This window comes from Colossoma macropomum, unplaced genomic scaffold, assembly GCF_904425465.1.
Source record: "Colossoma macropomum unplaced genomic scaffold, Colossoma_macropomum, whole genome shotgun sequence".
Taxonomy (NCBI): Eukaryota; Metazoa; Chordata; class Actinopteri; order Characiformes; family Serrasalmidae; genus Colossoma; species Colossoma macropomum.
Window position 1 is genome coordinate 30,937,710 of NW_023494798.1, and position 27,372 is coordinate 30,965,081.

Here is a 27,372-nt window from a genome sequence, read left to right on the forward strand (position 1 = left end):
TTCTTACAACAACCCTAAAATGCCAAATATTTGACATGTTGCCAACATCTAAGACGCTTTCACTTTCCAGGCGATTGGTTTCCAGTTTCTGGTGATTGGTGGTTTATATTGCTCTCATGCTACACCCTCTCAAACTCCGTCTGCAGATATCTGGTGGACGTCTGCCCAGCCGAGGAGCTCGAAACCCATGAAACTGAGGATACAGTGGACAGCCCCCCCAGGGCGGAGTCACCAGAGCCACCGAAGATAGCCCAACCAGAGACTGCCAGAGAGGTACCTGCGCCAGCAAAGAGGGTTTCCATACCTGTAGTGACCACCCAGCCTCAACCTGCCACCTCAGACCCCTCACCTCAAGCTGGTGTCCAGGTAATAATGCATAACACAATAAACAGAGCCAATAACTTGGGATACCTATTTATTCTGACTGACCTAACTAACGGTCATTTTCTGTTTTTACAGGAAGAGGAGACTCAAGGAGAGGGTTGTGGAGGTGAGTGGAGATCGTAAACATCATGCTCCTATGTTATATGTAGACATGGAGTTTTAAACAGTGTTCGAATGGAATGCACTACTCATACGCATGTTGTTTGTGTAAGTTTCTATGTCATGTTTATTCGAAATCTTCGTTATGGTTAAAAACGATGTAGAAATCAGTTTCATTTTAGGTTATAAACTGTCATTGTTAAAGGATTTTAGTATACTCACACCTTATCGGACATTCTTGCAGTCGATAAGCCAAGAAATGTTTGGTGTCTGAAGTTTGCTTCTTTAGTTTTGTACTGGAGCTATGGGACTAATGTAGCTAACAAGTATTGGAAGATTATAGCCCACCAATTAGCATTGTACTAACTATCTAAACCACCGCACACCTGACTCAAACCGTGTCAAACTCTAAATAATCTCTTATAGACTTGCTAATGTTGTCTCTGGCACTGTATGACACACTTTTATCTTATATGCACATTCAAAGGTTTGGAATCAGCTATCAAATCATATTAATAATTGTAATTCAATAATGACATATACAGTGTAGATTGAAACGTTATAGACTACATGCCAGAATGTGAACTGATGGTTTATTCAAAGTATTTTGGGGACAGGAAGTAGCAAGTATTATTACATAATAAACTGTAATTATCAATTTATAGTAATTTCTTATTATGAAATTACTATGTATAGCTATTTGATCAGCAAGATTTGGTCAGTGCTTTTTAAATTTGAGACATTCTGTACATTCATTTCATTACGAGTTTATTGTCAGTACTATCCATCTTTCTCAAATGTTATAGATTCATCTACAGCTCTGTTCATTATTTTTATAGTTTCCTATAAATTGGTTGAAACTTGTATAATATCGGCATCATATTAGAATCATTGTACACATGCATCTACAACAAAATGGGTTATATTAATGAAAACAGTGATTCCAAAGTGATTTGAATGGTGGTATTAAACTATTCAACAGTAGTTTACATATGTTCGTAAATATGTTGCTGTTGTCGGAAGAAAACCTTGTATCACTATTTTTGTCGTTTTTCAGTTTTTGACATAATTTGAAAATGCATGTTGCCCTTTACATTGTGTGTACATTTCATGAAGAATGGACCAAAAGAAACGGCCCAAAATGACTTGGAAAGGATTCTGGTTCCATTGACTTACATTAAAAGTAAAGTAGTGTTTTTTCCTTCTCCTGTAAAGTTACCATTTTGGAGATACGAGGTTTTCTTCTGACAACAGTAATATATATATATGCATTTAGTATCAGTCTTTTCTATATATATATATGTGTGTGTAAAATGCAAAAAATCAAAGACCACCCTTCACTTGTTTAACCTCCAGCCTAAACAGCAATTAAGTACAAGTTCATTTTTCAGCATTTTCTTTACCTTTATTACAGCTTCCACTCTTTTCAGGAGACTCACTTATATTTTTTCAAAGAAATCCACAGGGATATTTTTCCACAACTCTAAAGTTCAGTCTTTCTAAATGTAATTCCAAACTCTTCTATTGATGTTGAGGTCTGGACTCTGAATTTGCACAAGTTTGTGTTAGTTTTTTACTTCACAGCTCCAGTGCAAAACTGACGATGCAAACTTAGGCCGATCGACTACGTGTAAAAAAAACGACTCCTTTAAAATCATTGCACTTATTTAGAATGAGGCAGCATCATCACTGGTTGAGATTGATCATGTTTTTGTAGTTTCTTCACTTACTCACATTTGCAGTAACACACAGCACTTCATTGTCTGCCTGCCCTGCAGTGCCCTCTAACTGCTCCACAGTAAAGAGTTGGATTCTGCGCATCCCTCATGCTACACATTGCTTCAATAGCTTCAACCAGCTGCTGAAGAGAGGCAACTTCACCTCCCCGAAGTTGCCCTCCCTGCCTCCAGACCTGCTGCTGCTGTACCAGGAAGTCGCTCAGCTCCCCAAACAGGCACAGCAGCGGTGCCAGAACATCTTCCTGCGCCTCAACAGCCTTAAGCCCCAGTAGGATGCCTAAGCAGCAAAGCATAGACCTGGAGTTAGAGTCTGTAGATAGAACATTTATAAGCAAACGCACCCCCACAACTCCCTCATCACCCTGCATCACCAAGCCTGTGCCAAAGTGCCTCAGCGTCCCTAACAACCTCAACCTTATCCCCGAAGAGCTTCTGCCTCAGGCTGCTCCTTACACAGAGCTGCGCTGGCCCACAAAACAGCACTCAGGTGAAATAGCCACTTGTGGTGTGGTGTCTTGTCCTGTCTTTTGCCGTGCTGTGCTAGGTTGTGCTGTGTTGTACTAGCCTACCTGTTTAGTGCCATGTTAAGAGTATTTGTGAAAACCGTGGGTGTAAATGTCTGATAGCACAACATTATGATTCTTTAGGAAACAATTCATGCATCATGGAATCTCAAATTTTGCCACAATTCAGTCATTTTTGTATGATGCAAGATTATAATACTGTGCGAAAGTCAGGTACAACCCTTCATTCGTGTAATTTCCAGCTAAAACAGCCGTTAAGGACAAGTTATTCATGTTTCAGCATCATGCAGAAGTCAGAACGCTACACAGAAGCCTCAATAACTAAATATAATAGAAATATAATATAAACCTTTGCTTTTATTACATGTTTAATACTTTTTGGAAGACTTGCTTTCAGTTTTTCAAAGTTCAGTCTGAATTTTTCTATTTTTCACAATCCAAGTAATCCCAAACACAGTGGTGTTGAGGTCTGGACTCTGGGGTGATCAGTCCATTGTTCAGCTTCTTTGTTTGATGTGTCCGTCTCCTTTTCTCAGTGAGGTTCTTCTTGAACAGCTACACATCCTTTCAGACCCACAGCGCTGAGTCGTCTTCTCACAGTGGAAGGATGGACAGAAACACCTGTGGATGTTTTCAGATCTGAAGCAGCTTGATTTTCTCCTCTCTCTCAGAGATGAAAGCTATAAGTGCTGTTTATCTGATGGGGGCAGTTTTGGTGTCTACCAGGTCTTCCAGGTGGTTGTTAGGAGTCCCATTTTCTCTGTTTCTTGATCACTTTTTTTAAGATCCGGTTTTGGAAACTTCTGCTTTTATATTTACTTTCTTTAGACTATTTTCTTGTGCAAGTGGATTATCTAATGTCTGGTTTGTACAGAAATATCTCCTGAAAAATGACTTTTGCACAGTATTGTATTTCTGGAAAAAAACAGTAAATGCACAGATGTGATTGGAGGAACTGTATATATAGCAGTGGCATATACACATCAAAAACAATCCAAGCTTAATGTTTCCTTTACGTTTATTTTTAAGAACTGACATATTTCAGTAATACTATAAAAATTAGAATTCATTGTCTGGGTTTTGAAAATTTCCCTATAATTGTATTTTGGCCAAAATAATGCAACTTTTTAAAATTGATTATAATCAATAGTGATATCCCAAAATTAGCACTCTTGCATCACCACACTCAAACTGATGCATTAGAATTATCTATACATATTACACCCTAATGAACATTTACTAGTGATTTCAAAGGTAAATATACATGTGGTCAAGTTTGTTGATGTTTGGTCATATCCCATTTGGATATCCCTACCTCTTGTGTTCTTTTGTATTAGTTAGCCCCAACATATCTGTGATAAAACCTCCAAAAGAGGTACACAGCATGTTTGTGAAAGAAACACTGGTAATGATTCTTCAGCACCAGAGAGTATCTGAGAGTTTTCTTATGTGATTTCAGAATGTCCTCATGTCAACGTAGAGGAGGTTGATGGTGGAGGCGCTTCCACTGTTCCCCAAATCCTAGAACCCCAAGAGTCAAACGGCTCCACCCTCACTGTACCTGTTACTGAACTGTCCACCCACAGGTCAGTCTTTCTGGACTGATGCCAAAAAGGATTCTTTTGAGCAACACTTTTGGTTCCCTAAAGTTATGGTTCTCAGTGCTGGTCCTGGTGAACCCCTGCCCTGTACAATTTAGTCTAATTTAGCTCATCAGCTGTTTAACAAACACATCCTTAGTTAGAGTGAATAATAAAGCAGGGTTGAGAACTACGACCTTGAAGAACCTTTCAGTGGATGTTTCTTTAAAGGAATACTTTGGCAAAAATTGCAAATTACACAGTTTTCCACTGACTTCATCCACCCTAGTCAATCAGCCAAGATATGTTTGGAGTCTACATTTTTCTTGTTCAGTTTAGCACTGGAGTTATGGGGCTAACATTGGTAATAAACACTAGAAGTGAAATCTTTTCTCTAAAACATCCCTCAGACTTCTCTCAACAGGATCAAGCCACATTCTGGTCTTCGTAAAGGTGGTGCAGACTTGTCGATGTAGTTTAGGACACAGTGTGACTTACTGTGAACTATAGATCACCAAATGGCAAAAAGCTGGGACTATCTCTCTCTACTGCCTTATATAAACTCTTTACTTAATACATTAAAATCGCCGTGATGTTTCGCGCTCCATGACCATCAGATGAAAGTCTGGTGAATGTGGTGGGAGGTCTGGAGGAAGACTCACCTCCACAGCTGTTTAACTACACCTCCTTGCCCACAGACAGACAGAAAAGACCAATACTAAATGCATATATATCACTGCGGTTGGAACAAAACATCATATCTCCAAAATGGTAACTTTACAGGAGAAGGAAAAAACATACTTTACTTTTAATGTAAGTCAATGGAACCAGACTTTTTTCCAAGTCATTCTGGGCTGTTTGTTTTGGTCCATTCATCATGAAATTTACACACAATATAAAGAGCAACAGGCATTTTCAAATTATGTCAAAAACTGGAAAACAAGAAAAATGGAGATGGGAGGTTTTACTCAGACTATATATATATATATATATATATATATATAGGTTATATATCGGTATATAGGTTGCAGGTTGAGAGAACTTTCATAATTATGTCATTATGGAAAAGAATTGGGTGACTATTGACTTCTAGTGTTTGCTGGCAATGTTAGCTGTGAAGCTCCAGTGCAAAACTAAAAAAGCAGAAATGTGGACAACAAACGTGTCTAGATTGATGGTCTGTATCTGTGGTAAGTAGATATTTTGTAAATTTGATTTTTATACCTTTTTCTTTAAAGAACCATTTCTGTATGATGTGAAGACCCTTTTCACATTTAAAGACCCCCAACATAATCTGTCTACACCATAAAAAGGTTTTTCTTAGAACTGTAGGTCTTGGACTAGACTGCAATCCCAAATATGTTTCACTATTAAAAATCTAATGTAGTCTTTAATCTTGATCTGACTGGCCCCAAAATCAAACAGTCGTCCTACACTCACCTCAGCAGGTTACATACAGAGCAAAGCTAATGGCTTCATTTAGACTGGCCCCAGCAGAAGTAACTGTACTGCTTATCATATTATTGGGTAGTGTTTGGGCTAGATGTGTTAAACCCAATGACATGTTTTTTTTTATTTTTTTGCCTTTGTTTCTGGTCTGCTTCAGCAAAGCTGTGGGCATAGAGTAAGTCTTTGTTCATTATAATGTAGAAAATGCTGAGATTTTGATTCCTCTGTAGTGCCTGTCCTGCTTTTTCTTGTAGCTTAAATGTTTTCCTATCTGCTGAACCAGGAAAATGTTGGACGACATGGACAGAGAGGATGAACTACACACGCCGGGCTTACTCACTGTTGATGAAGAGTAAGTGACCAGCCATACAAGCTACATATAAGCATGATGACCTTTAATAAGTATTACTGAAGTTATGACTGTGAAATTCCATGAATATTTTGGTGATAGATAGATAGATAGATAGATAGATAGATAGATAGATAGATAGAAAGACAGACAGACAGATATGGTGAATATAAAAATATAAATATAATGCCAAAGTGAAAATAAGTTAGTAAATTAACACGTCCTCTACAGAGAACGTACTTAAATGAGGCGTTTTCTATAAAGTGCACAATGTCTATTTATTTGCTGAGTTTAACATAATTGAAAAAATACAACTTATTCAATTCAGTAAAATTAAGAACATTTAAAAATTATTGAAAAAATTCAATAAAATATTCAATTCAGAAAATAAAGAGGAATTAAAATAGTATTAAAATGTGTTTTCTGTAGAGGGTGCATTAGCTTATTTTTGCTTAATAAATCAACAACATGTCATTTAAACATTACAGTTACGGCAAACAAAAAAACAAGAATTATGCAGATGCAATTATACATGCAAATATTTAAGAAAAGCTATAAAAAGTTTATAGAATTTATCAGATGCTTACAAGAAACTTATAGGCGTATGCAAAAGTTTGACCATCCCAGTCAAATAACATGTTTTGCTGATTTTTTTTAAGTGAAAAAAGTGAAAATGTCCTCTACAGGGAAAAACTCAGTAGGACATTTTCTGCAAATCTTATCGCATGATTTCTGTTTGCTTTAGACAAAGTGTGTTAACTTATTTTCGCTTAGAAAACCAGCAAAACAAGTCATTTGACCAAACAGCAAGTAGATATCTATATGCCTATATGGTTCCTGTTTTGCCTGTATGCCAGTGTGTGTACCCTACAACCAGAATAGAGAAACGCTGCTGTTTGCCATCACATGCTGCTGATACGCTGAGCTGTTGTGTTCTCTGTGGCAGAGAACGGCCTCTCTCTGCAGCCAGTCAGACCAGTGTTGTGGTGAATGAACGACTGCAGGAGCTGGTGAAGCTGTTTAAGGAACGAACAGAACGAACTAGAGAGAGACTGCTGGACCCAGATGAGTCTGATGAGGAAAGCCCCTCAGCATGTGAGTATCTATTGTGAGTGTGTGACCAGAGAACTTGTAGAGAGGAGAATTACCACTCTGCAATGTCTTCTAGGTTTCTCAAACACTAGAGGGCGCTCCCAAGCGAGTCCAAAATGAATAGGTTGTTATGGAGCATTTGAGCAAAATCATAGTTTATGAATGCTTAAACGTTTTTAGTGTAAAAGAATGCAACCATTTCCTGAACACAGCATAAAACTTTATTACACTGCTGTCATATTTTTATATTAATAGCTTTTACACTCGAGCTATAGGAGTTTAAAAAGGCACCTCATGTACGTTCATGACGTCTGTGAGCACGAACAGCCAATGAGCAGCTCCGCTCGCCAACCAATCAGCACACACTAGCAATAATGCCGGTGTTCTGCTGCCCAAGACCCGTTTGCTGTAGAAAAAAGGAAATATATAGGCAAGTTTTCTTTGTTTTTTTAGTGAAATTCATCCTTCTACTTTCTAAAATTAAAGAAAAGTTCTGTGTAAGTGATTAGAAACTATTTTAACTTTTTGTTTTTAGCCGTTGAGCTCCGTTTACTCCCATTCATTGAAGACCCCCTCGTTGGCGCCCTCTACTATTTAGCAGTCCTGTTTTTGATATAACGGGGGAAGTAGGAAGAGGCCAGCTTCCTCATAAACCGGCTCTGTGTATGCCATATAACATATATATCGCTATTGTCAGAAGAAAACCTTGTATCTCCAAAATCATAACTTTACAGGAGAAGGAAAAAACCTACTTTACTTTTAATGTAAGTCAATGGAACCAGAATTTTGGGTCATTTCTTTTAGTCCATTCATCATGAAATTTACGTACAATGTAAAGGGTAACAGGTATTTTCAAATTATGTCAAGAATGGAAAAACTTAAAAAGTGGAGATACAAGGTTTTCTTACGACAACAGTGATATTTATTATGATGTGGTCAATGTCAACATACACGTGTACTTCCATGAATGGAACGACTTTTTGGCCTTTTCTTCTGTTCCTGTAAGAGCTTGTGTGTATGAATGTTGTCCACAGTATTGCATAATTATATACTCAGTCGTGTGCAAAACTTTAGGCACCCATGGTCAAATGACATTCACCAATATCTGCCCAAGTTTTTCTTAAATCTGTTCTTGAGAAAGGTCCTAATGAAAAGTCCATGTCAGATTCATAACGTGTTCTTAAAGTGCAGAACTGTTCTCAGCTTTGTGTGTAGGTTCTGTTCTTACCTAAGAACAAATCCCAAGTAAGAAAACATTGGTAAAAATGTCAGAATCTTCGTGAAAACTCCATTTAAAAAAGAAATTTCTTCTTAAGAACTGCTGGAGAATGAGGCCCATGTTTTTGTTGATTTTCTAAGTGTAAATAAGTGAACATATAGGAACATAACATATGGCACATTTATATTTTTCATGTCACATTGAAGCAGACATGCTAACTTATTTTCATTTAAAATATTTATGTCATATTATATCATATATTATTTACAGCTACACTGCTTCAGTTAACACTGAATAAAATAAAAGAAATTATTAATATGACACAAAGTGGACATGAAGTGGTTTCAAACCTTTGAACGCTAGTGCATCTCATGGTGTGAATTGGACCATCATTAGACCTTTGATCTTGAATCTGTAGCACCTGCTAAAAAAGCTGATGCTCCGCCGCCGCCGCCTCCTCCTCCCGGCGAGGAAAAGAAGGCTCCAGCAGATGGTGAGAAAGCAGAAGAGGAAAGCTTCCTGGAGTTTATGGGCTACCAGGTCAAATTGCCCCAAATGCCTAAAATGCCCGACTGGCTGAGAGCAATAGTGGAGTATCGCTTCCCTTCCAGCATCGATCCTTACACTGGTGAGACACTGCACAGTGCTTTAATTGATTTTACTGTGTGTTAGATTTGATTTTTAGGATTTTATACTAATAATACTGTATGTGTACCATTTTCCCCAGTGGAGGAGGCTGTAAATCTTTCTATTTTGAGAATACAAATGTAGCCTAACCTGCATTTCGTTCGTTATTTTTTCCACGTTTGACATTTGTGTGATTTAATGTACCACAAACAGCATAATTTATTTCTACATGACTATTTTCCAGACACTCTTTATCCATTACAATAAAACAGGCTGTTTTTGTTACTGTGTCTTTAAGTCTGATATGCTTACATAATCTCTGTTCTGATTGGCTGCCCTGTACTGTGGCTTGTTCAGCAGTCTGGACTGAAACACTCCTTATAACTTCAGTGTGAATGAACGTAACTAAACTGCTGTAGACTGAATAGGCGGATATAAGAATATGTTGGTTTTTGTGGTGTCACAAAAAAAATAAATTCAAAAGGGGCAGTTTTTGAAGCTTTGTTGCCGTATATGGACTGTATGGACTGGGGAGTGAATGACACATTTTAATATAACTATGTTTACATATTACATCAAAGTCTTTTATTCCAGAAAAGTGGGGAAATCTTGGAAATTTTGAAAAATGGAGTTGATAAGTCATGCCGTGCCAAATATCCCCAGAACTTTCACATTTAGATAAACAATTGAATTTGTGCTACTTCATGTGGACATTTTATGTGACGCGACTGTAGCCTAAAAGTGCTACAATTAGTTGTTAATACCTCTTACTAATCTCACAGACCAACCCACTGTATAGAACTGTATTGCATTACACACCGATCAGGCATAACATTATGACCTTGTTTCTACGCTCATTGTCCATTTTATCAGCTCCACTTACTATATAGGTGCACTTTGTAGTTCTACAGTTGCAGACTGTAGTCCATCTGTTTCTCTGCATACTTTGTTAGCCCACTTTTACCCTGTTCTTCAGTGGTCAGGACCCCCATGGACCCTCACAGAGCAGGTTCTATTTGGGTGGTGGATCATTTTCAGCACTGCTGTAACACTGACGTGGTGGTGGTGTGTTGTGTGTGTTGTGCTGGTCTGAGTAGATCAGACACAGCAGTGCTGCTGGAGTTTTTAAACACTGTGTCCACTCACTGTCCACTCTATTAGACACTCCTACCTTGTCAGTCCACCTTGTAGATGTAAAGTCAGAGACGATAGCTCATCTGCTGCTGCACAGTTTGTGTTGGTCGTCCTCTAGACCTTCATCAGTGGTCACAGGACACTGCCCACAGGACGCTGTTGGCTGGATATTTTTGGTTGGTGGACTATTCTCAGTCCAGCAGTGACACTGAGCTGTTTAAAAATTCCAGTTTCACTGCTGTGTCTGATCCACTCGGACCAGTGCAACTCACACTAACACACCACCACTATAATAAATGGAGCTGATAAAATGGACAATGAGCGTAGAAACAAGGACATAATGTTATGCCTGATCGGTATGTTCTATTGTTTTTCATTTGGCGGTTGTGTTTTCTCTTGACAGATTTGATTTATGTCGTATGGCTGTTTTTGGTAACATGTGCGTGGAACTATAACGTGTGGCTGATCCCAGTGCGCTGGGCCTTCCCCTACCAAACACCAGAGAACATCCACCTGTGGCTGCTGGCCGACTACCTTTGTGACACCATCTACATCCTGGACATCATGGTGTTCCAGCCCAGACTGCAGTTTGTCAGAGGAGGAGATATTGTGGTGTGTAGACTCTGATATATGCAGAATGTGGCACAAACACGTGCACTTTTAACCCTTAAATGCACGGTTGTTTCCTCCAACCGTTTATACATGTGTCAACTGTTCATACTCATATTGATAGATCAAATCTGCAAACTACCATGACACTGTAAACTCTGTTGAAGCTGGATTAGTTTTACCTGGTGAGGTCATGTAATTTAAGTGACCACCAGCAAGTCCCATTATTTTAATCCAGTATGAATCAGCAGTGTGTGTAGTTTTACAGTCTACAGTAATAATTGTGGAGCGATTTTAATCCAGTATGAATCTGCAGTGTGTAGTTTTTACAGTCTGATGGTAATCATTGTTGAGTCATTGTAGTCCAGTATAGATCTGTTCTGTGTTTGTACAATTTTGCAATTTTATTATTGGTTAACAGTCCAAAACCAAACGTTTGAAGAATGCTAGGCAGGGGAGACCTAATTGAAAAATATATATGGGGGGAGGAGGGGGAGGTATGCATTTAAGGGTTAATTTAAGTTAGTTAAGTTAAATAAGTGAAGTTAATTGAGTTAGATTTACAGTATTATAACTATGACTCCTCACACACATATGCATACAGACACAGACACTGTACAGACATTACTGTACAGTATACACAACTCCATGACAGCAGTAAGTCTTGTGTGTTGTACAGATGTGTCTGGTTTTGTATGTTTTTCAGTGTGACAAAAAGGACATGAGAGAAAATTACATGCAGACAGAGCGATTTAAGGTGAGCACCAAATTAACATCCATCCACAGAGGTACACTGTTGACAGAAAAGCAGTAGACTGTACATGTTTCATGATTGTTTCAGTTAAAGCATGTTTATTTGTTTGTTTGTTGATTTTTGTCTTATGTTTCAGATGGATATGATCAGTTTGTTCCCCCTTGAGATCCTGTACTATTTCACTGGAGTTAAATCTGTTTTACGCTTCCCTCGCATTCTTAAGGTAAAACCACCTTTCAAACATGTAACAGTGCATCTCGATATGTATTTTATCATTATTGTGATATTGTGATATCTGTATTGTGATATGCAGTCACACACCTAAATCTACTGTTTTTGTTCACATTATTAGGTTAGCAATAATTCTGCTCTCTCCTTCTCTCAGTACCAGGCATTCTTTGAATTCAATGATCGCCTAGAGGCTGTGATGAAAAAGGCCTACATTTACAGGTGAGCTTACATTACACAGCAGCCACTGTATTTATAAATCTTAATTCCGGCATGCGTGATTTTTTCTCTAATACTTAATTTAGCGTCTTCTTGTCTTAATGACAGTTCCAGTCCTGTCAGGTAAGGATTACACCAGTCACGTGAGATTCTGTCCATTTTAGCCCACTTTTCCACTAACTTTGTGTCAGAGCAAAACACAAAATTGACACTCCTACATTCCAGGATGACGCCTGTAGGGTGTCTGTATGTGAGTAATTCAACAGGAATCCCAATTCTTAAATTGGAACAGCAGGTAAAATACTGAAATAGCAACACAAGCTCTGGCAGAAATGTGCACCTAGTTTGAGAAAGAGTGGACTAAATTGGACAGGAACTAAAACTCAGGAGACTGAGGTAATCCTTATCTGACAGGATTGACACTAGAGGTCTATACGGGCTTGATTATTAATGCCTGCACTTGACCACATATCACATCCGCCTGCACCTGTGTCGTTCTTACTCCACAGCTGCCTGTTTCAACCACACGTATTGCCCACCCCTGCTCGCTTACTTTGGGTTATGGTCCTTTATGGTCCTCCTGCCCACATTTAGCCTTTTTCAGCCCTGTTCCTCTGGCGTAGATCAGCCTATTCAAGCCCCAGAGACATGACAGAACAGCCTCAAAATGAACCCCATCTGCAAAGGATTTCTAAGATCACGTGGGACCCAAGGGTGAACCTCCGAGGTTTCCTCAAACCTCTAACTGACACTGTTATTAAGGCAACTGGCACAGCTAACTAAGAGTTGGTGCTATCATCAGGAAGTCATGAATTCAATCCCTGGTGATGTCACAGCCATTCGTGGCCGGGAGTCCAAGTGAGCATAACTTTCCCCTCTCACTGGGTGAGAACGATGGTCATCCCTCTCCCCCATCATGTCGGTTAGCTGATGTAACAGAATTAGGAATTAGTGTTCTCCTCCAAGCGTGTTGAGGTCCAGTGATGTTGCGTTAGCAGCAGTTGGAAAAGATGGTGGTGCTTTTAGGGTCTCAGAGGAAGCTTGTGCGACCTTCACCCTCCTAGCTTGGTGCATCATGTGATGAGGAGACCTAGTTAATGAGTGAAATTGGCAGTGACTAAATTGGAAAAAAGAAAAAAATGATACATCAACTGATTTTGGTCTGCTGAGCTTATCTTCAGTGCTTTCCTCTGCTCTTCAGAGTCTGACCCTCGTTTCCTTTTCTCCTCTCGTTTCCTCTCTTTCTCTTAGAGTGATCCGCACGTCTGCATACTTGCTCTACTCATTGCACTGTAACGCCTGTCTGTTTTACTGGGGCTCTGATTATGAAGGCTTGGGCTCCACCAAGTGGGTTTATGATGGCAGAGGCAACAGGTAATTTACCTTAAACTTTCAGTCCATCAGTTAATATTAAACTAGCATCTTTTTTGGTGCTGTCGCTGTTGATTATTAGTAGTAAACTAATTAGTAGTAAATCTATTTTGATTTGAATTTTAAATTAAGTTATTAGAATAAAAAATGCAATGCTATGACGGTGCATCCATCAGGAGCAGTATGAAAATATGCATATTGAATATGCATTTTTCCATGCAAATTGCCAGATATAGAAGATTTTAAAGGGCATATATCATACAAACTACTAGGGAAGCTAAGCTACAAAAATAGCCCTTTTTTGTGATGTCATGAAAAATGAATATATTTACAGATATCCACCTATTCAGCTTACAGCCGAAGTTATAAGAAGCATTTCTCCAGGCAGGACTGACTTTTTTGAATGAGGCATGTGACAGGGCAGCCATTCAGAAAACAGTTCATATATCAGTCTTAAAGACACAGTAGCAAAAACAGCCTGTTTAATTCTAAGGGATAAAGACAGGTTGGAAAATGGTCATGTAACCATGAATTAAAAGGTTTTTGGTACTTAAAACTACTACACAAACATTGTAGGTGGACAGAGGGGGAAAAAGGATAGGACACTTTTAACAATAACGATTGTGACTCTTGTGTTTTTAGTGAAAGTAAGTCAAAGCTAATTCTAATACCAAACATTACATGTTGTCTTTATACAGTTATATCCGCTGCTATTACTTTGCTGTAAAAACTCTAATCACCATCGGAGGCCTGCCGGATCCCACCACCGTGTTTGAAATCGTCTTTCAGCTGGTCAATTACTTCGTGGGAGTATTTGCTTTCTCCATCATGATTGGTCAGGTGGGTGGGGAAACGGAAATGCAAGACTATAAACTGAGATGTTGTTTTTCATTTTTAGTTTTATTTTAAAAACATCTCAAAGTACCATTCAATAATGTTAGTGTTTGTATGTGTGTCTATTTGTGACAAGTTGGGACAGGAGCATGTTTACCACTGTGATACATCACCTTTCCTTTTAACAACACTTAACACTTAACACCAATTGATTGAGTATTGAATGGAGAATTTTTTGCCATTCTTCTGTTACACAAGTCTTTAGCTGTGCGACTGTACAGCTGTTGTCATGTTTTGAGCTCAAACAGACAGGTTTTCAGTGGGAGTCAGTTCTGGGCTGCAGGCAGGCCAGTCTATGCTACAATATCATGGCTGTGTAATCAGAGAAAAGGTGGCATATGTTGTTTCAAAATGTGTTCAGTGTTAAAGGTGCTTTGACAGATGTGCAGGTTACCCACTAATACTCCCCCATACTATGATAGACCCTGGATTTTTTAACTTTACACTGGTAACAATCTGGATGGTCCTTTTCTTCTTTGCCCTGATGAACATGACGTCCATTATTTCCATTTACAGTCTGAAAGTTTGACCCGTCAGACCACAATACACATTTCTGTTGTGCATCAATCCATTTCAGATGAGCTCGAGCCCAGAGAAGTCGGCGGAGTTTCTGGACATTGCTGACATATGACTTTCTCTGTTCTTGTGTCTTAACTTGCATTTGTGGATGCAGTGACAACACTTTGTCAGAGTATTCCCAAGCCCCATGTGGTGATATCCATCACAGAAGCATGCTGTTTTTTTTTATGCAATGCCATGTAAAGGGTCAAATGTCACAGGTATTCAGCTGTGATTTTCCGCCTTGCCCTTTACATACAGCGATTTCTCTGGGTTCCCTGAATGTTTTTGATGATATTGAACATTGTTTTTAAACTTTTGGATTTTTTGCTGATGCATTTTTGGCAAAAGGGGTGAGCCTCTGCCTTTCTTGCTCATAAAGGCCTTTCCTGGATGCTTCTTCTATTTCCACGCATGATTGCGTCAGCTGTTTAAGATGTTTTTTAAGCATTTCATAATGTTCCTAGTCCTAGTCATAACTGCCCCTGTCCCAACTATTTTAGAATGAACACGTAATTACAAAAAAACATTAAAGTTGATAATACCGCTTTCTGTTTTTATTTGCATTTTACTTTATTATTTTTGAATTGGGTTTGTATGTGCAGATGAGAGATGTTGTCGGAGCAGCCACTGCAGGTCAGGCATACTACAGAGCATGTGTGGACAGCACAGTAAACTACATGACCTCTTACCGCATCCCCCACGAGGTTCAGAAACGGGTCAAGACCTGGTACGACTACACCTGGCAGTCCCAGGGCATGCTGGGTAAGAATAAGCGGATCAGCTTTCTTCATATCAAACAATCCTGTACAACTGACAATAAAAGTAGCACTTAAACACATTAAAACACTTTTGTAAACGTTGACTTGCTGCTCACTTATGTTTCATCTGTGTTACTGAAGAAAAAAAGAGCGTAGTTCAACTAGGGGACCACAAAAATAGCCAGAAAGTGCATTTCATATATACAGTACAGGTTTGCACAGCTTCGAAATGTTTACATATATTTATATTTATGTATATTATAAAAATCTGGGAATTTTTGAGTGGGAATTTTTGCCCATTCATCCAGAAGAGCATTTGTGAGGTCAGACACTGATGTTGGACGAGAGGACCTGGCTTGCAATCTCCGTTCTAGTTCATCCCAAAGGTGTTTGATGGGGTTGAGGTCAGGGCTCTGTGAGGGCCAGTCAAGCTCTTCCACACCAAACTCACCCAGTCAGGCCTTTATGGAGCTGCTTTGTGCACTGGGGCTCAGTCATGCTGGAACAGAAAAGGTTCTTCCCTAAACTGTTCCCACAAAGTTGGAAGAGTACAATTGTCCAAAATGTCTTGGTGCTGAAGCATTAAGATTTCCCTCCACTGGAACTAAGGGGCTGAGTCCAACCCCTGAAAAACGTTCTCCTGGCATTCGTCAAACCCAGACTCATCCATCAAACATCAAGATAAAAAAAACATGATTTATCACTCCACAGAATGCGGTGCCACTGCTCCAGAGTCCAGTGGCCCCGTGACTTGTGGTGAAGGTGGCATCCTATGACAGTGCCATGTTTAAAGTCACTGAGCTCATCAGTCTGACCCTCTACTGCCAGTGTTTGTCTATCGAGACTGCATGTCTATGTGCTTAATTTTATCCACCTAGCGATAGGTGTGGCTGAAAAACCTGTACTCAGTAATGAGGAGATGTGTGCCAATACTTTTGTCTGTATAGTGTATGCATATATAATATAAATGTAGTTGATGAGCCAAGACATACAGTTTGTTCATATGTTTATAAATGATTAATTTGTATATATTGAGAATTAATCTTCCATTGTTTGTTAACTAAATTAGCATCGTAGCTCCAGAACAAAGTAAATTTCATACACCAAACATGTCTTGACTGATTCACCACATGATAAAAATGCATCATGACAAGTTAAAATGATTGTGTTATTAATTAATTAGATTTTTCACTAAACTGTTGCTTTAAATGTGGATAATTAATAACATAGTAAAATGTTCACTTTCTGTCTCTTTCTCTCTGTTTAGATGAGCGCGATTTGCTCGTACAGCTTCCTGATAAGATGCGTCTGGACATTGCAGTGGATGTGAACTATTCCATCGTCAGCAAAGTGGCCCTCTTTCAAGTGAGTTACAGTTAAGGGTATAGACTTTTAGACTTTACACATCTCTTTCATAGACACACATGAGAAAGTATATGACTTAAAGGGGCCATATCCTACATTTTTACATTTTTCTTCTATTTTCCCCCCATTTGAGTGACTTAATATACCAAAACAGTCGTAATCTTTTTATACATGATCATTTTCCATCCTCTCATTATCTCTTAGAAATAAACAGACTGTTTTCTTACTGTGTCTTCAAGACTGATATATGTAAATGACCCCTGTTCTGATTGGCTGCCCAGTTTTGTGCCTTACTAAAAGAAACAGTCCAGTCCACTCCCTATAGCATAGATGTGAATGGAACTAAACTTCTGTAGGCTGAATAGGTGGATATATGTAAAGGAGTTGGGTGTGACAACCTGTGCAAATTCACAGGTTTCAAATAATGAGTAGGTCAGCAGAAAGCTGTAAATAAAAATGAATAAATAGATATATACAGAATGAGGAACGGAGCTGTAGATTAATCTAAAATGACTGAGAAAGCTGTGAAACATCAAGTTATAATCAAATTAATATCCTCAATCCCTCATAGTGGAGATCAAATCTCAAGGCAGATAACTTGACAAAAATATAACATGTAAATATATAATTACAGTGTATTATATATCATTTTTTCACTTCTTTTTCACAGAGTTCTTGAAATATTAAATAAAACTAGTCTAAATATCTTTTGGTGAATAGTTTATTTAAATCCACATCCACAAGTATTTAAAATAACAAAACATTACTAACATGGTTAGTGATTCCAAACATATAGAACAAAGTATATAGTGCACTTATGCAGTGTGCACACAAAAAAACGGTGTTGTCCTCTCGTCATGTGCTTCTTGTTTTCATTTTCAGGGCTGTGACAGACAGATGATATTTGACATGTTGAACAGGTTGAAGTCGGTGGTCTATCTGCCAGGAGACTATGTGTGTAAGAAGGTGAGTACCTCTGTAACTCTGATCACAGCTCTCACTTACCCTGTCCTGCACAGCATCAAGAAACCTTCTACTGAAACTAAGAGGGGAATTCCACAAATTTTTCAAAATTTCTGTTGAATTAAACAAAAAAATTAAACAAAGTCATTTAGAGAAACCTCAGAATTATTACAGAATTGTTCACAGTGGTGGGAACCAGACGTCTGAAGAGTTTAATACAAGCTCCCTCATTGGAAGTTATTCAAAAATTGGTTATGAATACGCTGCCTGATGCCTGACATACTGTATTGTTTTACAGTAGTTTTGCCAAGGTTTTGACATAAAACATATTTTTTCAAGTGCATTTATGACGTAAAGGAGCATACAGGGTGTTGTGAGGCCAAAAAGTCCCCAAAGAAAACTTATTTTTCCACTATTTTACCATCAACATTACACATAATACTCATAAGACGTGTAGGTTCACTGGTGGTTTTGGATAGTAAATAAAATGGCTATATTTGTGTTGTAGATATGGTGACTCCTGGTTCCTATCACCATCACTGAAAAAAAATCTGAGTCTCTACAATCAACCATTTCACACCAAACCACTCTGAATGACTGTTAACATCTCAAACACTGAATTATGTCAGAAATGCAGTTCTTTCAACACTTTTCAACTATTACAGAATATAAAATGGGTAAAATGTTACAAGAAAGTAAACTACCACTAGATATACGTGTGTGTGTGTGTCTGCTGGACAGTTCTGCTAAGGCCATAATGGAAGGGACAGTGGCAGTTTAATAGCAGGCAACGCAGCAAACCTGGAATTAGAGCAGCACAAAAAGATGTTTCTTTACAAAGCACGATTTCACATTAAGCCACTCTAAACCACTCTGTGGACAACAGTGGAATTATGAAGATGTTTTTGAAAAAAATATGGTACACAAATGTAATAGTCTATCAGTCAAGACATGTCTGTAGTTAGCATCTTGAGGCTAATTTAGCTAACAAGTACTGGAGTGAAGGTATATAGCAACTAGTCTTGCATCATGCAAACCGCATGCCTAAATCATCACATACCTGCCCCAAACTTAACCTCAAATAGACTTGATTATGTGGTTTCTAACACACTATTATCTGTATAAATGGACATAGCATAGCTAAAACAGTAGCAGCCTGAATTTGCTCTGTATTTTTGTCCATGTTTATAGATTATGACGGCGTTTTTTGGGCTACTGTTAATAAAAATAAAAATAGACTTCGAGAATAAAGTCATAATATTTCAAGAAAAAAGTCATACGGTATGATATTACGAGAATTAAGTCATAATATTTCGAGAAAAAAAGTCTTAATATTTTGAGAAAAAAATTGTAGAATTACGACATTAAAGTGACATTAATACCAGGAAAGATCGCAGTATTGTGGCCAAAGGCTTTGCAAAGCGGAGGCAGCACCTCCTCGTGTTAAATGAGGGGCGTTGAGTTGGTGGAGTTGTACTTTCATATCGATTCACCCATAAAGAAACACTCAGTCTCCCTGTCTCTCCTGCTCATCAGCACCAGCCTGTTATTAGGATAAGAAACAGCTGAAACGGCTGAGCAGGAAACTGTGTTTATCTAGAATAAAGAGCCAGACGGACTCGGAGGAAACTGTCTGTCTGTGTTGTTGAAGGAGAATCGCAGGCAGGGTCGTCTACATGGCTATCGGGGGCTACATCTCCCCCCATTCAAAGAGGGAATAAAGTTTCACAGACAGTGAGAATGATGATCAAAATGATCCACAGAGAGACAGGAGTGAGTGGAGCTCCGGCGCCAGTACAGCAACCGAGACCTCAGCGCGTTATGGCAGCCCCCCCTATAGTTAGCCCCCCTACAGTTAGCCCACTTTATCCTCCAAATATTACGACTTTATTCTCGAAATATTACGACTTTATTCTCAAAGTTTATTATTTTTATTTTTAATAACAGTGGCCCTAAAACATCATCGTAATGGATAGCAGTGTGTCATACAGTGTCAGAAACCACATAAGCGAGTCTGTTAGACGTTACTCAACACAGTTTGATGCAAGTGTGTGATAATTTAGGCCTGCAGTTTGCACAATGCTAATCGTTGGGCTATACACCTCCATTACTTTTTAACACTAACCTCGTAGCTCCAGTGCAAAACTAAGGAAGCAAACTTCAGACACCAAACATGTCATGACTGACTGACTGTCCATTTTTGATAAATGGTATAAGTTTGATTTTCCAACTATTGCTTTAAGGTCACATCAGACATCAAGCAGGACTGTAAAAAGCCTTTTATCCTTCAGCCTTTCATGTCAGTCATGACTCTCCTGTCTCTCTCCTGCAGGGTGAGATTGGCCGGGAGATGTACATCATTAAAGCTGGAGAGGTGCAGGTGGTGGGAGGCCCAGACGGGAACACTGTGTTTGTGACTCTGAGAGGGGGCTCTGTGTTTGGGGAAATCAGGTGAGTGTTCTTGGATGTTGTGAGTTAGTTTGGCCCGTGCGTGCTAACAGGACCTCGACTGAATATCTGAATAAGTGCTGGGATGAGATCAGAGTGATGTGGCGTGTTGATGACGAGTCTGCGGGTGTGAGTCATTATTGTGGATAACATAGTATAATGCAGTAATCCAGTTTGACTGCTATGTGAATAGTTTGACATCAATTCAGATTTATATAGTTTCTCCCTTTCATTGTAGTTGATCAGTCAGAACATGTTTGGTATCTGTTTTAGTTTTGCACTGGAACTACGAGGCTAAAGTAGCTAGTAATGACAGTAATGAGAGCTTATACCCCACCAATTAGCGTCGTGTAAACTGCAGACAAAATTCAAGCTCAAGATGGCTACTAATTCAGTTTTTTTAGCTATGCAATATAGTTTTGTTACACACACCGATCAGGTATAACATTATGACCACCTCCTTGTTTCTATGCTCATTGTCCATTTTATCAGCTCCACTTACTATATAGGTGCACTTTGTAGTTCTACAGTTACAGACTGTAGTCCATCTGTTTCTCTGCATACTTTGTTAGCCCCCTTTTACCCTGTTCTTCAGTGGTCAGGACCCCCATGGACCCTCACAGAGCAGGCACTATTTGGGTGGTGGATCATTCTCAGCACTGCAGTAACACTGATGTGGTGGTGGTGTGTTAGTGTGTGTTGTGCTGGTCTGAGTGGATCAGACACAGCAGTGCTGCTGGAGTTTTTGAACACTGTGTCCACTCACTTGTTGTTTTGTTGTTAGGAGGATTTTTAATTATTTTAAATATACTGGCAGATTATGGGCTCGGGGGTCTTTATTTTGTTTATTTAGTCATCAAATATTCAAGGGCTGTTTGTTTATAAAATGTTTGTATCTGTAATTATTAGTCTTCACCGTGATGATTAGACAGTTTGTCAATTTAAGATTAACAGTTATGTATAAAGAGAAACAACATAAATGACCAGAAATGACAGAAGCAGCCAGCACGATGTGCGTTTACGCAGATGTAAATAGGATATCGGTGCAATACCTGTTGTCTAAAAAGCATAACCGCTATATACACAGTGAAGTTTCGTTCATTTTTATAGCTCACAGTAAGTCACACTGTGCACCAAACCACATCAACAAGTCTATGCGACCTTAATGAAACCATGAGGTTTAAAAGATGTTTTGGGGATGTATTTGGGTGACTATTGACTTCTGGTGTTTGTTAGCAACATTAGTAGCTCCAGCGCTAAGCTAAAGAAGCAATATTTGGACAATTATTAGCAAACATCGGCTGATCGTCTAAGCGGGAAATTGTGTAAATTTGATTTTTTGCTGAACCTTTTTTTTAAAAGCCTTCACTTGATCAAAAGCTGTCTTTGAATTTCTAAACACGTTCTGTGTTTTTTTTTTTGTCAGCTTGCTGGCAGGTGGTGGCGGGAACAGGCGTACGGCTAATGTCAGGGCACACGGTTTCGCCAACCTCTTCATCCTGGATAAGAAGGACCTGGCGGAGATCCTGGTGCACTATCCTGAGTCGGAGAAACTACTGCGGAAGAAGGCCAAGTGAGGGAGGGGCTCAGACTGCAAAGAGCCCCAGCAGACGTTACACATACTGACATCATATAACAGCATGTTTCATGTTCATATCAGTGCTTTCTGTCACACTCACAGATCCCCTTGTTGTAGTGATTAGAAACAGCGTACTAGGTCAAGGACTTTCCACCCCCCACTCCCCCAAACTCAGTTAGCATGAGATTGTGTTAGCATTAGCCTAGAACTAACTGAGATAAAGGCAGTGAAACGAGAGAGTCTCATGACTCCTGTTTTCTGCTCACCCGTGGATCCAATTCTTCATCAGGGTCAATGCGTGTGTGTTTGACTCACTCATGTGCCTGCCTGTCTATGAGCGTGTATAATTATCTTAACTCTTAGAACCTTCTTGTGTCCTCATTTTACATTTCACTCATTTCGCAGCCATTAGCTGATTATGTCAGTTCAGTTTAATGCTTTAACACGCAACTCATCATCCTATCAAGACTAAATCAGCTGATTTAATACAGAACCACAGCACTGTGAGCCATCCTGGCCTGATGTTGGTCACCCATCTGGTTAACTGTAAGCATGTGTCAGCTGTTTGTGTGTTTGTTATTCTCAGGAAGATGTTGACAAAGGATAAGAAGCCTGCAGAGGAGAAGACTGCAGCTAAAGATACCGGTGAGGTCATCCCGCCACGCCCAGAGACACCCAAACTCTTTAAGGCCGCCCTGAAGGTGGGCAAAGGAGAAACGTTCGCCAAGCTGAAGGAAACCTACAAAAGCACCGGAGCCACACTAGAGGTGAGTACATTACTCTTCATATTTTTATACCACAAATGTTAAATCTCTCGCCACCGCAGACTTTTAGGCTACGTTCACATTACTAGGTTGAAGTGGCACAAATCCGATTTTTTTCAGATCTGATGTTTTCAGGGCTGTGTGGACACGCAAATCTGATCTTTTCAAATCCAACCTGAGCCATTTTCATATGTGGTCCTAGATCGATACGTATCCAATTCATGGCCATGCGATCTTAATGTGACACTCAGATTGGAATTCATGCGCTTTTTTTTCACTGCGCTTCGCCCATCATTCAGTGCCACCATGGCAGCAGCGCCAAACAGAAGTTAAAGCCTGTAAACAGTGGAAAAGCAACACATTTTACCTTTTTCGCCTTTGTCTCGCTCTAATATTGAAGCTGAGAGCTGATCAGAGTCAATTATCTTCTCAGCGAAGCTCGTTCTGCTCGTTAGTTTTTGCTGATGATGCACGTGATTAATTCAGGTGACGTTACTCAGTAGGATGTGTGCATGCAGGTCATTTCCGGACGCTGGTTCGTTCACATTAACGACATTTGAATCATTTACCTAAACGAGTGTGAACCATCGTGTCAGAGAGATCAGATTTGAGCAAAAAATCTGATTTAAGCAATGAGGCTTGTACTGTGAACGTAGCCTTAATATATGGACAGATGCAGTAAAGGCCAAAAGAATGGAAATAGCAGTGATTTTTTTTTTCAGAAATGTTACAATAACCAACAACCAACACAATACATGTTTATTGATATAATGTATAATCAAAGAAGTGTGATCAAAATATTGCACACATTTAGTTTTTTACTTAATAATTGTAAACGTATTTAAGCAAGGTTAATATATATACATTTTGTTTCCAGCACCTAATGTTTATAAGCAATTCAGCTGAAAATGCCAGAAGAACATACCCCATAGGTGGTATCATCTGGATTATTTGTAACAGACTGAAGGGCTAAAAAGTTTGGTAAAATAGTGCAAAACACAGTTAAAGGGGAATTCCACCCATTTTTCAAATTTTGTGCATAATTCAATCATTAAGATGTAAACCTAATCACAACAAATAATTATATGCCAAGTGTTCAGTTTTAGAAAAACTTACTGAGTCAGAATTGTCGACAGTGGTGGTGATAGGAACCAGATGTCTGAAAAGTTTAACGCGTCTTAAAGCAACATCACAGAAGGTGATAACATTCAACAATTATGAATACGACGCCTGACTGCTGAAACATTTTATGAAAGTTTTAAAATAAAGTTTTGGCCTAAGACATGTTTTTCAAATCCATTCATAGTGGAAAAATACACACAGAGCATTTTAAAGCAAAATAGTCCCCAAAGAAAAATAATTTCAGATTTACCACTATTTTACCATCATCAACATTCCATATAAAAGCTCAGAAAACACATGTAGTTTCACTGACGGTTTTGGGTGGTAAATAAAATGGCTTTATATTTGTTGCAGACATCCTGACCCCTGGTTCCTATCACCACCACTGTAAAGACAATATGACTCAGTAAGTTTCTCTGCAATGAAGCATCCCACTTCACAACACTCAGAATGAGTTAGTTTAGATAGATAGATAGATAGATAGATAGATAGATAGATAGATAGATAGATGTGTGCAGTATGAAAATAAGTAAGCAAAATGGCATCAATATTATACAAGTGACTGAATGCAATGGTTCATATCACGTCCAGTGAATGAACCGAGTGACTGTACACTGTAAACAATAACATATGTTAATAGTTGTGCAATATGCCAGGGTGTATAAACAAGTGGCAGTGCAACATGCAGTAAACAAAGTGGTGGTGCAATATGCGATATGTATGGATGTATAAACAAAGTGGCAGTTTCTTTTTTAGATATTAATTAAAAGATGGTTTAAAAAGATGCAGCTTTATAATATCACATTATCTGTTTTTAAAGCTTGTTTAAATCTCTCCACTTGTAATCATTTAAGACAAACAGGAAGTTTATTCCACGGAACTACAGCCATATTGTATTTTATTTTAACAAGTTGAACTACTAATTCTAAAAGGAATTAAATTAATTGCACTACGTCTGTCTGTCCAATTGTGTCCTCAGGCTGTGCACACAGTTGTGTAACTAGTTGTGTAATTTAAATTTGTGTAGTTTCTGCCCTGTTGTGCTGTTTTAGTAGTACAGACTGTTCATCATAACCTTCATCTCTGTCTCTGACTGTGTTCCTTTCTCAGCCCTCTGCCAGCACCTCCACTGGTGCCCCCGTCCCCCCTCCCTCCCCCGTGCACCGCCGCTCACCTGTCCCACGGCTGGTCCCGCAGGACGACGACGACATGGTGTCAGAAACCACAGACAGCACCATGGTCATCCGCATGACCCCCCGGCAGCACGGAGAGGAGGTTCTGTCGGTGGAAGTGGGTCCTGGGGAGGAGGAGGGCGACGGTCAGCGTCAGACAGAGGGAGAGAAGAAAGATGAATAGAAGCAGCGAAAGAGAACGTAAACATTAACTGGCCAATGAACGGGCAGTTTGAATCTTGACACAGTGAGATCACACTCTCTCAAAAATAAAGGTGCCGAGAAGGGTTCCTTGGAGTCATGCCATAGAAGAACCACGTTTGGTTCCCTAAAGAATATTTCAATGGATGGTTCCTTAAAGAACCGCTTTAGTTACCTAACAAACTCTCCCATAGACGGTTTCTTGAAAGAAGCATTCTTGGCTCCCTGAAGAACCTTTCAATAGACAGTTCTTTAGATAAACATTTTTGTTTCCTTGAAGAACCTTTCAGTGGATGGTTCTTAATAACCATTTTTGGTTACCTAGAGAACCACTCAGTGAATAGATCTTTAAAGAATCGTTTTTGTCAATGTTTTGGTCATTAAATAATCATTTTTTGTTTCCTATAGAACCATTTAATGAATAGCTCTTTAAGAATCATTGGTGATTCCTTAAAGAACCTTGCAGTTATTGGCTCTTTAAACAACCATTTTTGGTTTCTTAAAGAACCTTTAGATCAATGGTTCTTTAAAGAACCATTTCTAATTTCTTAGAGTCTTTAAATAGATGGTTCTTAAATAATCATTCTTGATTCCCTAAAGAACCTTTCAAAGGTGGTTCTTTAAATTTTCATTTTTTGTTTCCTAAAGAACCATTAAGTGAATAGTTCTTTGGATAATCATTGTTGATTCCTTAAAGAACCTTGCAATTATTGGTTCTTTAAACAACTATGTTTGGTTCCTTAAAGGACCTTTAGATGGAAGGTTCTTTAAAGAACTTTTTCTGCCTTATTAAAGAGTCTTTAAATGGACGGTTCTTTAAATATCCATTTTTGATCCCTAAAGAACCATTCACTGAAAAGTTCTTTAAACATTGTTGATTCCTTAAAGAACCTTGCAGTTATTGTTTTTTAAGCAACCCTTTTTGTTTCCTTAAAGAACCTTTAGATGGTTGGTTCTTTACAGAACTATTTCTAAATGGATGGTTCTTTAAATAACCATTTTTGACTCAAAGAACCTTCAATGGATGGTTCTTTAAAGAACCCTTTTTAGTAAATGGGATACGTGAATCTGAAGAACCTTTTCAAAGTTTAAAGAACTTCCACATAATGTAAAGGTTCTATACCAATTAAAATATAGATGGCTTTACCTAGAATCAACATCCCAGAGAACCCTTTAGGCACCTTTATTTTCAGGAGTGTGTCTGTATGTGTGAGGTCACAGCTGTGGTTCTGAGGTTTATCTCAGTGGTTAATGGGTGTGAAACATGAGGCTGAGACTGAAAAACACAGTCAAACACAGTTATTTTCATCCTAATCTATGGGCCGTTTGTCCAGGGGGTGCATTATGTGCTATAATCAATTAACTGACCATACAAAGTGACTAGTGGTGCTTTTTCCCTATAGAGCCATAGCTGGCCTGTAACAGGTGAGTAAAAGTAGAGGCATGTTATAGAAACCAGGAGCTGATGTGTTGTGAAATCTGCTCTCTGCTGAAAGTTGATTTCACAGCATGAGCTGCTCTAATTCCAGGTTTGCTGCGTTGCCTGCTTTTAAACTGCCACTGTCCCTTCCATTATGGCCTTAGCAGAACTGTCCAGCAGACACACACACATGTATATCTAGAGGTAGTTTACTTTCTTGTAACATTTTACCCATTTTATATTCTGTAATAGTTATAGAAAAGCGGTACAATTTCTGACACGTTTAAGGGGAATTCCACTGATTTTAAAAAAATTTCTGCATAATTCAGTGTTTGAGATGTCAACAGTCATTCACAGTGGTTTGGTGTGAAATGTTTCATTGTAGAGAAACGTACAGACTCTTTTTCTTTACAGTGGTGGTGACGGGAACCAGGGGTCACCATGACTACAACACATATATAGCCGTTTTATTTACTATCCAAAACCACCAGTGAACCTACACGAGTCCTCTGAGGTTTTATATGTAGCATTGGTGAGTTTAAAACAGTGGTAAATCTAAAAAGATACGTTTTGTTTCCTGCTTTATCTCTAATGCCAACATTTGATCTCAAAACCGTCATAAAACATTTCATGTAATAATTTTCTATGAGGCATTAACAATTCAGACATCCGGTTCCTATCACCACCACTGTGAACAATTCTGACATTTAACATCAAACCACTTTGAATGACTTTATTTACGTCTTAT

General features: G+C 38.8%; 1 protein-coding gene across 1 annotated transcript in view; it reads left to right on the plus strand.

The window, feature by feature from the left end:
* The window catches only part of cngb1a (cyclic nucleotide gated channel subunit beta 1a), a 65,162-nt gene extending 39,975 nt beyond the window's left edge, over window positions 1-25,187 (plus strand). The window contains exons 17-37 of the mRNA XM_036584800.1: window positions 147-366; window positions 460-490; window positions 2,283-2,490; window positions 2,618-2,709; window positions 4,206-4,332; window positions 6,059-6,127; window positions 7,071-7,219; window positions 8,854-9,063; window positions 10,600-10,808; window positions 11,512-11,562; window positions 11,696-11,782; window positions 11,945-12,009; window positions 13,258-13,380; window positions 14,076-14,217; window positions 15,435-15,594; window positions 16,858-16,955; window positions 17,838-17,921; window positions 20,251-20,369; window positions 21,793-21,939; window positions 22,532-22,712; window positions 24,942-25,187. Coding sequence (XP_036440693.1) covers window positions 147-366; window positions 460-490; window positions 2,283-2,490; window positions 2,618-2,709; window positions 4,206-4,332; window positions 6,059-6,127; window positions 7,071-7,219; window positions 8,854-9,063; window positions 10,600-10,808; window positions 11,512-11,562; window positions 11,696-11,782; window positions 11,945-12,009; window positions 13,258-13,380; window positions 14,076-14,217; window positions 15,435-15,594; window positions 16,858-16,955; window positions 17,838-17,921; window positions 20,251-20,369; window positions 21,793-21,939; window positions 22,532-22,712; window positions 24,942-25,187 — 2,818 coding nt within the window. The remainder of the gene's footprint in view (window positions 1-146; window positions 367-459; window positions 491-2,282; window positions 2,491-2,617; window positions 2,710-4,205; window positions 4,333-6,058; window positions 6,128-7,070; window positions 7,220-8,853; window positions 9,064-10,599; window positions 10,809-11,511; window positions 11,563-11,695; window positions 11,783-11,944; window positions 12,010-13,257; window positions 13,381-14,075; window positions 14,218-15,434; window positions 15,595-16,857; window positions 16,956-17,837; window positions 17,922-20,250; window positions 20,370-21,792; window positions 21,940-22,531; window positions 22,713-24,941) is intronic.
* The last annotated feature ends 2,185 nt before the right edge of the window (window positions 25,188-27,372 follow it).